The sequence below is a fragment of the Arvicola amphibius genome, chromosome 12, assembly GCF_903992535.2.
Source record: "Arvicola amphibius chromosome 12, mArvAmp1.2, whole genome shotgun sequence".
Taxonomy (NCBI): domain Eukaryota; kingdom Metazoa; phylum Chordata; class Mammalia; order Rodentia; family Cricetidae; genus Arvicola; species Arvicola amphibius.
Window position 1 is genome coordinate 91,880,020 of NC_052058.2, and position 12,504 is coordinate 91,892,523.

Below are 12,504 nucleotides of genomic sequence, written 5' to 3' on the forward strand. Positions count from 1 at the left end.
CGAGACAGGGTTTCACTGTAGTTTTAGAGCCTGTCCTGGAACTAGCTCTTGTAGACCAGGCTGGCCTCGAACTCAGAGATCCGCCTGCCTCTGCCTCCCAAGTGCTGGGATTAAAGGCGTGCGCCACCACCGCCCGGCAAGAAAAATTTTTTGAGGACTAGCCATGTGGGGGGAATATTAAAAATTAAACTAATTATGTATTATTTTTTTCTTAACTATTTCAATTCAATAAAGAATTCCTTTTAAAACAGAAGACCAAATTGATATTCTTTTTATTAATTTTTTAAATTTATTTTATTGAACTATACATTTTTCTCTACTCCTCTCCCCTTCTAACCTCTCCCATGGTCCCCATGCTCCAAATTTACTCAGGAGATCTTGTCTTTTTCTACTTCCCATGTAAATTAGATCCATGTATGTCTCTCTTAGGGTCGTCATTGTTGTCTAGGTTCTCTGGGATTGTGATTTGTGGGCTGGTTTTCTTTGCTTTATGTTTAAAAACCACTTATGAGTGAGTATATATGATAATTGTCTTTCTGGGTCTGGGTTACCTTACTCAATATGATGTTTTCTAGATCCATCCATTTTCTGCAAATTTCAAGATACCATTATTTTTTTCTGCTGTGTAGTACTCCATTGTGTAAATGTACCACATTTTCCTTATCGATTCTTTATTCAAGGGGCATTTAGGCTATTTCCAGGTTCTGGCTATGACAAACAATGCTGCTATGAACATAGTTGAGCACATGTCCTTGTGGTATGATTGAGCATCCTTTGGATATGTACCCAAAATTGGTATTGCTGGGTTTTAGGGAAGGTTGTTTTCTAATTTTCTGAGAAATCGTCACACTGAAAGGGGCTGTACCAGCTTGCACTCCCACCAGCAATGCAGAAGTGTTCCCTTTTCCCCACAGCCTCTCCAGCATAAGCTGTCCTCAGTGTTTTTGATGTTGGCCATTCTTACAGGTGTAAGATGGAATCTCAGAGTTGTTTTGATTTGCATATCTCTGATGACTAAGGATGTTGAGCATTTCTTTAAGTGTCTTTCAGCCATTCTAGATTTTTCTGTTTAGGTCTGTACTTCAAATTTTGGGAAGGGTGGGTTATTTGTTCTTTTTGATGACCAATGTTTTGAGTTCTTTGTATATTTTGGAGATTAGACCTCTGTCTGATGTGGGATTGGTGAAGATCTTTTCCCATTCTATAGGCTGCCCAGATTGATATTCTTTCAGTTACTAAATGTGCTATTGTGTGCACCGTGTGGTAGGGACTGAAAAAATCAGCCTGCATGGAGAAACAATATCACAAACATGAGAGGATCAAGCATTTCAGATAAAGGTAGACGCCAGTGGCTCACTTCTCTGGTCCCAGCACTTAGCTGGTTCAGTTAAGAGAGTTCAGGGATTCTACTGGCTGCACAGAAAGGCGCAGTCTCAACATGAATGAAGGAGCACACAGAGAAGCTCACCAGCGCTATCTGCTGCTTGATGCGCTCTCGAGCCGCTCTGTCTTCTGCCTTTTCTCTGCTTCTTTCTTCTAACATTCTTTTTGCTAATTCCTCTTCTTGTTTCCTCTTATAATCCAACATTTCCCTTCCAGTTTTTCTCATTTCAATTTCCTTCTTAATCTCTCTCTGAAATAAAGAAAAGTGTGGTGAACCCAAACCATAATCCAATCTTCTGTCCCAGACAATATTCTGATGTAAGGAAAGCTGATTATAGAGTGCAGTTAAAAGACCAGAACGTCATAAAATTGTCTGCTGCTGAGATGGCTCAGTGAGTACAAGTGCCTGCCGCCGAAGTTTACTCTGTGGACCCACACGATGGAAAGAAAAGATGGGTTGCAGAGGCAACAGGTGTTCTTGAATCACTGAGCCGTCTTTCCACTCCCATCCCCGTTTCGATTCTCTGAATTTGGTTTTTCTAGACAGTCTTATTAGCTCTGGCAGATCTCAAACTCACGATGTCCGCTCACCTGCCCTCAAACTCAGAGATCCACGCACCTCAGCCCCCCGAGTGCTGAGTTAAAGACGGGCGTCACCCCTGTTTCACGGGAACAGATGGGAGAGGGGTTCATGTTTCACAGGGGAACAGATGGGAGAGGGGTTCATGTTTCACAGGGGAACAGATGGGAGAGGGGTTCATGTTTCACAGGGGAACAGATGGGAGAGGGGTTCATGTTTCACAGGGGAACAGATGGGAGAGGGGTTCATGTTTCACAGGGGAACAGATGGGAGAGGGGTTCATGTTGCTTGTGTCAGATTTCACCTGGTTTGCCAGTAACACAAATGATTTTTTTCTCTTGATTTTTTTCAAGTTAGTGTCCTTGTATTAAGTGGGGAATGTTCATAGCAGCATTGTTTGTCATAGCCAGAACCTGGAAACAACCTAAATGCCCCTTGATTGAAGAATGGATAAGGAAAATGTGGTACATTTACACAATGGAGTACTACACAGCAGAAAAAAATAACGACAGCTTGAATTTTTCAGGAAAATGGATGGAGCTATAAAACATTATTCTGAGTGAGTTAACTAAGACACAGAAAGACAATTATCACATGTACTCACTCATAGGTGATTTTTAAACATAAAGCAAAGAAAGCCAGCCTAGAAATCCCAGTCCCAGAGAATTTAGACAACAATGCGGACACTAAGAGAGACTTACATAGATCCAGTCTACACGGGAAGTAGAAAAAGACAAGATCTCCTGAGTAAATTGGGAGCATGTGAACCTTGGGGGAGGGTTAAACTGGGAGGGGAGAAGCAGGGATGAAAGCAGAGAAAAATGCTCAAGAAAAAAAACCAATAAAATTAAAAAAGTGGGGAGTTTGAAGCTTGTTGTTGTAACCTTCATTCCTGGCAGGAATGAAGATTATTTAAGATACCTACAACCCTGTTCCTATGGGTAGAGACCAATTTGAACAAAGAACCCCATGGAATTAGGATTTCCCCTGGAATTCCAAGCAGCCTTGGTGTTGGGCAAGAAAAACACCTGAATTAAGTGCCAGTCAGGGAAGGAGCTTGTCTTCCAGGAAGGAACTACACACAGGCACACAGGTCAACACTTCTCAACCTCCCTGCAGGAGAATGATCAGTGAGGGGCAGGGCCACACCTTGACCAGAACTGCTGAGCTGTGCCCTTTATTTAACCTAAGCCTCATGGACTGGAGAGATGCGCAGTGGTTAAGAACGTTGCTGCTCTACAGAGGACTCGGTTTGAATCCCAGCATCCGTGTGATGACCCAAAACCATGTGTAAGTCCAGTTCCAGGGGATCTGACACCATCTTCTAGCCTCTGAGGCTACCTGACATGCATGTGATGTTTCTCTGTGTTGCCCTGGCTGTCCTGGAACAGCTTAGTAGACCAGGTTGACCTGGAACTCACAGAGATCCACCTGCCTCTGCCTCCTGAGAGCTGGGATTAAGGACATGTACCACCATCTTGCAATAAATCTTTAAAAATAACAACTCATATCACAACCCTGAAGGTGGGGCTAGAAGTTAGAAGTTCAACACACCCCTTTATTCTCTCCACCGTGCCCACAGTGAATAATTCTGGTTTTTTTTCACTGTTATGTATCTGGCATTTGGGGGCCTTAGTGAATGAGCTTAGCCTGTTGGGGCTGCCTTGGTTCAACCACCCTAACTGTAGCACAAATATTGGGGTTCAACACGACAACCAGAAAAGCAAAGCAGCCAAGCCACTAGAGAAGTTTTTCCTCTACCAAGGCTGGGCGACCACAGACTAAGTAGACTAAGCCTCTCTCTCCTCCCATTTTATATTCCCTGTAGTGCTGGGATTAAGGGCATATGACTCCCTAGAGCTGGGATTAAGGGTTTGAGCCACCACCACCTGGATTTGTTTCTGCATTGATCTTGTGTAGCCCAGAGTGGTTTTGAACTCACAGAGATCCATCTGCTCTGTCTCTCAAATCCTGGGATTAAAGGTGTGTGCCACCACTAACTGACCTCTAGTGATTTACCTTTGTCCTTCTGATATTTAGGCAAGCTTTATTTATTATATCATTATACCTAACAATTCCAATAACATTATCCCATGGTTGGTGCATTTGTAAAGACTAGGGTGGAGTAGACAGCTCGATGGTAAGGAGCTTGCTGTACAGCAACGAGGACCTGAGTTTCGATGCTCAGTGCCCTTGTAAAAATCCAAGATTGATGACAGAGCTGTAATTCTGAACTGAAGAGGCTGGGACAGGCAGCTCCCTAGGGCTCACAATCGGGGATGACACCCAAGATCTACCTCTGGCATCCACTTGTATGCACAAACAAGTTCATGAACACGTATACAGAAGCACAAAACAATTTTTTTCTAAAGATTATGCTGGTTAAACAAGTTCTAATTTAATGATCATAGATAACACGGTTAAATATTGTGTGGATAATCACTGTATTTTATAGCCTCATCAGTGTTATAAGGTCTGGATTCTTTCCACATGCTTCTAACAGATCCTTGAACATGGATCTGCCCTGGACAGCACTCTTCCTGAGCGCTGTCCTCCTGAGTCTTTCATGCCAGGGGACTGACCTGGAACCCGACAGAAATTTTATTTCAGCCGCTGGTCCTCTGACAAATGACTTAGTGCTTAACCTGAGCCATCCGCTGGGAACCCAGGGCTCCGGTTTTGGACCTGGTAGCAAGGACTTCTCTGTCTGCCAGCGGCCATTGCCCTCTTTGCTGCCACAGTACTTGAGCAGTCTTCGTGCCAGTCAGGTCACCCATTACAAAGTACTTCTATCATGGGCACAGCTTCTCCCAACGGGAAGCCCCAAGAATCCAGACCAGGAAGCGGTGCGGTGCTACCGACAACTCCTGCAGTCCCTAAAGGCTGCCCAGCTTCAGCCCATGGTGGTCCTGGGCCACCAGACGCCACCCACCCGTGGCACCATCCAGAGAGACAGGGACTTTGCTGACCTCTTTGCCGACTATGCCACGTTCGCCTTCCAGTCCTTTGGGGACCTTGTTGAGATCTGGTTCACCTTCAGCGACTTGGAGAAAGTGATCATGGATCTTGCTCCCCAGGGTTCGAAAGCGTCTGCTCTGCAAACCCTCAGCAATGCCCACAGGAAAGCCTTTGAAGTTTACCACAGAGAGTTCTCTTCTCAGGGTGAGTACACACGGACATGGTGGCCCGGCAGCAGCCCTCACCACCCTCCTCTGTTTGCTTCTTAGGCAGGAACTGATGTCTCTCCCATATCTGCCCTTCCAAGAGACCCCAGATCTCAGCATTGGTGAGAATCCGTTCCCAAAGGGGACAAAGATATAAACACACAGCATTTGTCTGAAACACCTTTTCTCTTCCTTTGAGATAGTGTCTCTTGTAGTCCAAGCTGGCTCACTGTGAGGTCAGAAGATAAGTTTGAACCTCGGATCCTCCCAAATTCACATCCCGAGTTCCAAGATGACAGACACCCCACCACAACCAGTTTTATGCAGGGCTGGGGCTTGTGCATGCCAGGCAAGCACTCTAACCACTGAGCCATATCCTAAGCTCCTGAAAATTGTGTGTCTGTCTGTGCGTGTGTGATTATGTTTTTATTTTAGATATGTGAGTGTTTTATCCACATTGGTCTGAGCACTATGTGCATGCCTGTGCCCTCAGATCTCCTGGAACTGGAGTTACAGATGGTTTGAGTTGCCATGTGGGTGCCAGCAATCAGGCCAGGGACCTCTGGAAGAGCAGCCTGTGCTCTTAATGCTGAGCCATCTCTCCAGTCCTTGAAAACTGTCTTCTAGACCCTTCCTCAGGGTCAAGTCTGTGCAACTGTCTTTCTCTGCCCTTCCTTGAAGAGAAGTTTATAAAGTCAGGATTCCTTCCACGTTCTTCTAACGGCTCCTTGAACCTGGAGTTGCCTTGGATAGAGAGTGCTGTCCTGAGTCTCTACAAGGAAACCTGACTGTGGTTCCCCTTCTCTTATGGAAACAAGCGTATACCTTTTAGTTGGAGCTTACAGTGCATCAAGCGAGGCAAAGATAAATAACACACCGATGCGTAATGAGAAGACTGTGATTTGTAAATGTACAATGGAGACTAAAGCTAAAACCTTGCCCACGAGAGGCAAGTGCTCTACAACTGTACTGACTTATTTTTCCTAGGAGCACAGTATATTGCAGCGACTTGTGCTGTGTGTACATCCTGCCACCTTCTGATCATTCATTTTGATACAGCCTTCAAATTGAAATTAGCCAGGTGTGGTGGTGCACACCTGTAAATCTAGCGCTTGAAAGACTGGGTGTGAGGATTGTAGGTGAAGATCTCTATGAGTTCAAGACCAGCCAGTGCTACATAGTGACATCCCCATCCCCACAAATAAGAAAAGAGAGAAAACATGAAGCCAGTGTTTTAAAATAGTGGCATTCTTTAAGACCTCAAAGCATAATGCTGTTTACACCATTGCTACAATGTTGCCATTCTATCCTATTCTGTCAATTTTAAATGATGTAATTTTTGTTATACATCGTGTGAATATAAGAAGTAAACTCTTAGCTAGTCATAGTGCCTAAGCCTTTAATTCAAGTACTTGCAGGCAGAGGCAGGTGGACCTTTGTGAGTTCAAGACCAGTCTGGTCACATTCTGGGAATCTGTCTTGGTGGAAAAAAACAAAACAAAACCCAAAAATTAACCAATAAAAACTAAAAAGAATCTGACTTTTTCTGTTAAAAGTTTAAAAACTAGGTGGGTTATTGTAGTAAGATGCCGCCAGTTAGTTCCTGGCTGCTCGGCCCCAAAATAACCACACAGAAATTGTATTAATCAAATCACTGCTTGGCCCAGTAGCTCTAGCTTCTTATTGGCTAACTCTTACATATAAACTTAACCCATCTCCATTAATCTGTGTATCGCCATATGGATGTGGCTTCCTGGGTAAAGTTCCAGCATCTGTCTCTGGAGGGGCTACATGGCTTCTCCCTGACTCTGCCTCCTTTCTTCCAACATTCAGTTTAGTTTTCCCTGCCTAGCTCTACTCTACCCTATCCCAGGCCTAAGACAGTTTCTTTATTAGCCGTTGGTATTCACAGTATACAGAGGGGAACACCAGACCAGGTTATGGTGATGTAAACCTTTAAGCCTTGTACTTAGGACGCAGAGGCAGGTGGATATCTGAATTCAAGGGTCTACAGAATGAGTTCCAGGACAGCTAGGGGTACACAGAGAATCCCCGTTTCAAAAAATGACCATACAAAAAAAAGAAGAAAAAAAAACTCAAGTGAGCACTATGGTTGAGTGCTTGCGTAGCAGAGTGCTTGCCATGCATGCAGGAAGCCCTGGGTTCCAATTCCTGCGTTGCATGAACTGGGCATAGTGACACAAGTCTGTAAGCCAAGCACCGGGAAGGCTGAAGCAGGATGACCAGAAGGTCGCCTTGGGAGCTGGAGGCAGAAGGGTCAATTCAACGTCATCCTTGTCCACTTGGAAATTTGGAGGTCAGCCTGGACTACATGAAACCCTATCTCCAGAAAGGCAGTGGGAGTCAGGGTAGTTGAGAGATGGCTCCTGACTGGCTAAGAGTTATTGCTGTCTTCCAGAGAATCAGAGATTAGTTCTCAGCACCCACATCAAGTGGCTCACAACCACCTGTAATTTGAGCTCCAGGGTATCTTTCTTCTGGCCTCTGTGGACATTTATATATGCATTGCATATGATCACATAGACATAGAAATATCCATATAAATAAAAACAACTATGTATTCTTAAAAGGGTTGTTATGTTCCTGGGCACATCTGTATCTTTCCCCTTGACTCTAAATCTGAAGATGGGTCCTGACATTAGCTTTCTTTTTCTTTTTCCTTTTTTTTCTAAATTTCATATATTAGTTGTGTATGTGAATCAGGTTTTTTTTTTCATTTGAGTTTAAGATTTGTGTGTGTGTGTACTTAGTAAATAGATTTCATGGCCTATTTTTGTTAGTTTGGTTTTGATTTTTTTGTTTGGTTTGGTTTAGGTTTTCAAGATAGGGCTTCTCTCTGCAGCCCTGACTGGCCTGTAAACTCACTCTGAAGACTGTGCTGGCCTCAAACTCAGAGCTACCCCGTCTCTGCCTTGCAAGTGCCATGGTTAAGGGTGTGCACCACCCCCACCCAGCAGCTCTGTGTTTCCTACCCTTGTTCTCCAGGCAGTTGTGGTGCACACACAAGCTTGAGAGCGGTCACCGTGCTGCAGGAGAGCTAAACAAAACGAGTGCACACATCAGTATTTCCTGTGCTTCCCCATCAAGGCACAGTCGCTGCAAGGAGGACAAAGACACAGCAGGTTCCAGGGAGCACCCTGACTTTGGATTTTGTTTGTGTTAGGTGGCAGCTCTGTTCCTCATTGTCCAGAGATGTAGCTGGGGTTATAGCCGAGATGATCTCAGGCTTCTGATCCTGCTTGCTTCTCCTTCTCAAGTGCTGGGATCACAGGCATGTGCCACCATGCCAGGTTATGCTGTGCTGCTATCAGTTCCTGGGCTTGTCAATCAATCAATCCCTGGGTTTGGTCCAAGCTCTCTCTACCAACTGAGCTGCATCCTCAGCCTGGAGCACCTTGTCTTTTTTTTTTTTTTTTTTTTTTTTTGGTTTTTCGAGACAGGGTTTCCCTGTAGTTTCTAGAGCCTGTCCTGGACCTAGCTCTTGTAGACCAGGCTGGCCTCGATGGAACTAGCTCTTGTAGACCAGGCTGGCCTCGAACTCAGAGATCTGCCTGCCTCTGCCTCCCGAGTACTGGGATTAAAGGCGTGCACCACCACCGCCCGGCTCAGCACCTTGTCTTTAAATAGAGTTTGGAAAAGGGTTCTCTTGTCACCTTAGGATAATTCTTTTTATGTTTACTTTTCCAAGTGCTCTGTATGTGGGTCTTGACTCGTACACAACTGTCTCTTAGCCAGGCATAGTGACACACACGTTTAGTTCAAGAATTTGGGAGGCAGAGGCAGGCAGATCTCTCTGAATTCAAGGCCAGCTGACTTCCAGGACATCCAGGATCATACAGTGATCCAAATAAAAACCAACCTAGTCTCTTAGTGAGATATTGTATTTTTAGCCACTTTGTTTTCTGGAGTCTGTCAGTTGCTAAAGAGAAGTCATGGTCCTGATCTATCCCTTCAGACACTCAGCCCTTCTCAACTACTGCTCTTTCCGGTTTGGTTCCAGGAGGGAGGCTCTCTGTGGTCCTGAAGGCTGAAGATATTCCTGAGCTCCTGCTATCCCCATCCTTGGCTGCACTCACCAAGGTAGATGCGGCATCTGTAATGCCTAGGGTGAAATGTGATTGTGTTTATTTATTCTGAGATGAGGCCGGTGTAAGAGAAAAAGAGAGCGAGGCTGCTCAGTGTATTTAGTCAACCTGAGAAGGGCTGCCACCAGAGAAGACCAGACTGAACTTCCTCCACGGCCTAGGGTTTTTATCAGGGATGGGGAGGAGGGTTGGTCAAAGGGCAGAGGGTGGGTTTGGCCAGGGTTGCTGTTAATCTAGGACATACAGGAATGCTACTTGTGTTGCCATTATGACATTGACTTAGGGAAATTGGAACTGTTAGTCTCTTGAGTGGGGCAGGACTGGGGTTTTCCTTAGGCTATGATTAACCACAGAGGATGGCAGAAGCAGGGGGATTTCTGTGAGCCTGAGGCCAGCCTGGGCTACTAGTGAGTTGCAGGCCTAGGAGAGATACATACTGAGACTTCTTGTCAAATAAAACAAAAAAGTATACTTCTGGGACCCATTGGTCTACACAACCCACAGAGAAAACATTGAGAGATAGTAATTTCTTAAAATATATGTTTATATACTTCTGGGACCCAATTGGCCTACACATAACCACAGAGAAAAACATTGAGAGATAGTAATTTATTAAAATATATGTTTACATACTTCTGGGAGCTGAAGAGATGGCTCAGTGCTTAAAAGCACTGGCTGCTCTTTTCCAGAGGATCCAGGTTCAATTCCCAGCACCCACTCGATGGCTCACAACCTTCTGTAACTTCTAGTTGTAGGGAACCAGCGCCCTCTTCTGGCCTCCTTGGCCCCTTGCACATGATGTGTAAAAAAGAAAATAAATAAGGCTTATAAAATAATACGATTCTTAGAGTACCACCCTGATTTATATCCTTTGTGATTGTTTTGTTTGTTTTCGAGCAGGGCTGCCCTCTGTAGCCAAGGCTGACCTTGAACTCTTGGTCTCTGGCTCCTGTTTCTGAGGTCTGGCTTACAGGCATGCAGCACCGTGTGTGACTTTACCATATTCTACTGTCAAATGGTCTCACTAAGTAGCCCAAGCTGGCCTCAGATATGGTCAATCCTTCTGTCTCAGCCTCCAGCTGCTAAAGGGTCTAGGTGTCCCCACCATTTCCTCCAGTAACTGTTATTTATTTACTCACTCCTTTATTTGCTTATTCATTTTGTTTTTGAGAAAGGGCCACATGTATCTCAGGCTAGCCTAAGTCACTGTCTAGCTGAGGATGACCTTGAACTCCTGATCTTCCTGCCTCTACCCCCAAGTTCTGGGTGATAGGCATGAACCACCATGCCTGGTTTCCATCATGCTAGGGTGGAACCCAGGCCTTTGTGCATGCTAGGCAAATATCCCTACTGGACCACATCCCCAGCCCAGGGTCTCTACAGGTTGAAGCTAATAGTTGCCAGTGGGGAAAGAGCACCTCAGGAGAGAGGGGAGCCCAGATAAGAGCCTCCTATTGGGGTACACTCTTTTTTGAGACGCCCTGGTTGTCCTGGAACTCACTCTGCAGTCCAGGTTGTCCCCGACTCAGAACTCAGAGATCCACCTTCCTCTGCCTCCTGAGTGTTGAGGCTTGTCCCATCATCCTGGCCTTGGGGCGAGATACAGCTCAAAGGCTGTTGCTGAACAAGGATTTTTATGATCAGCCCTTTGGTCTCTCGATAGCAATTATTACTCTGTAAATTAATTTAAATGGTATCTAGTCAGCAAGAGATTTGTTTATCCAAAACCGTATCATATGTGATTTTCAATTTCCTGAGCTGGCAGATGTGGAATCTGGTGGAAACCGAGGATCACATGCTAGGAAGGCTTTGGGGAGCCAGTGAGGGTTGGGCGCTAGGGCACTGGACCAGGATACGTGGCTCCCAGTTGGTGCCTGAGCTGTGAAACAGCTGACCTGTTGGAGGGAAGGGCAGTTATCAGCTTTTGAATTTCCAGTCGAGAGAAAAATAGAGTGACCAGTCAGGATTGTGGAGGCAGGTGTGTGTGTGTGTGTGTGTGTGTGTGTGTGTGTCTGTGTTGAGTGCGCGTGTGCGTGTGCCTGTGCACGTGTGTGTGAATTGCACTGTTGTATTCTCATGCTTAAATCCTGAATTTAAAGTTCTTCAAGCATATGTAAACCACAGACCAGGTAGAATCCTGTCTTTTCTGATTGTTTTTCTCTGTGTGTGCATGTGTGCACTAGCTAATGTATTACATGTGTGTGCAGGTGCACTAACCTGCTCCTCTGTGAGTGTCCAGGTGCTTGTGAAGGCCAGAGGCCATTACTAGGTGTCTTCTTCTGTCACTTTTTACCCCTCCCCTTTTTGGGAGACAGGGTCTCAGTCTCCCTCTGAAACGGGAGCTCACTGATTTGACTGACTGGTCAGTGAACCCCCAGGACCCACCCATCGCCATCCCCCAGCGTTCAGGTTAAAGACGCACTCTCGGCTGAACATGGTAACACATGTTTTTAGTCTCACTACTTGGGAGACAGATGCAGGCAGATCTAGGAGTTCAAGGCCAACCTGGCCTACAAGTGAATTCTAGGCCAGCCAAAGGATGCTAAGGGAAAAACCAACAACAAAACCAATGAGACGTGCTTGTGGATACTCGGGGGTACTGGGCATCAGAAAGCATGGGAAGAACTCACTGAATGAGCCCATTCTCCAGCCCCCTACTTCCTTTCTTTTTTTTCTTTTAAAGACAGGGTTTCTCTGTGTAGCCCTGGTTGTAAGAAACTTGCTGTGCAGACCAGGGTGCCCTCAAGCCCAGATGTCTGCCGCTTCTGTCTCCTGAGGGCTGGGATTAAGCGCTTGGTCTTCCCTTCTCTTTGCTTTTTTGCTATGTTTTGTTTTTTATTTTGATTTTTTTTGTTTTTTCGAGGCCTTTTTATGTAGCTTTGGAGATCGTTCTGGAACTCTGTAGACCAGGGTGCCATCAAACTTATAGACCCACCTACCTCTGCCTCCAGAGTGCTGGGATTAAAAGTGTGTGCCACCACTGCACGACTGTCCTTGATTTTTGAAAAATTCATTACATTTTTATTTTGTGTGTGTGTGTGTGTGTGTGTGTGTTGTGGTGTACGTGTGTGTTATTTTTGTGTGTGTTGTATGTGTGCATGTGTGTTTGGTGTTAATCTGTTTCTGTGTGTCTGTATGTAGGCGTGCACATCCTATGGCACTTATGTGGAGAGCAGAGGGAAATTTGGGGCGTCAGTTCTACCCTTAGGTCATCAGAGTCGAGGGCAGACACCTATAGCTGCTAGGTTCCGTCACTATTCTCTTCCTCCTC

General features: G+C 45.4%; 1 protein-coding gene across 2 annotated transcripts in view; it reads left to right on the forward strand.

Moving 5' to 3' along the window:
- The first annotated feature begins 4,476 nt into the window (after positions 1 to 4,476).
- LOC119827729 (lactase-phlorizin hydrolase-like) overlaps positions 4,477 to 12,504 on the forward strand; it is a 34,206-nt gene continuing 26,178 nt past the window's right edge. For both annotated transcript variants that reach the window (XM_038349575.1, XM_038349576.1), the window contains exons 1-2: positions 4,477 to 5,125; positions 9,149 to 9,228. In XM_038349575.1, the coding sequence (XP_038205503.1) occupies positions 4,477 to 5,125; positions 9,149 to 9,228 (729 nt within the window). The remainder of the gene's footprint in view (positions 5,126 to 9,148; positions 9,229 to 12,504) is intronic.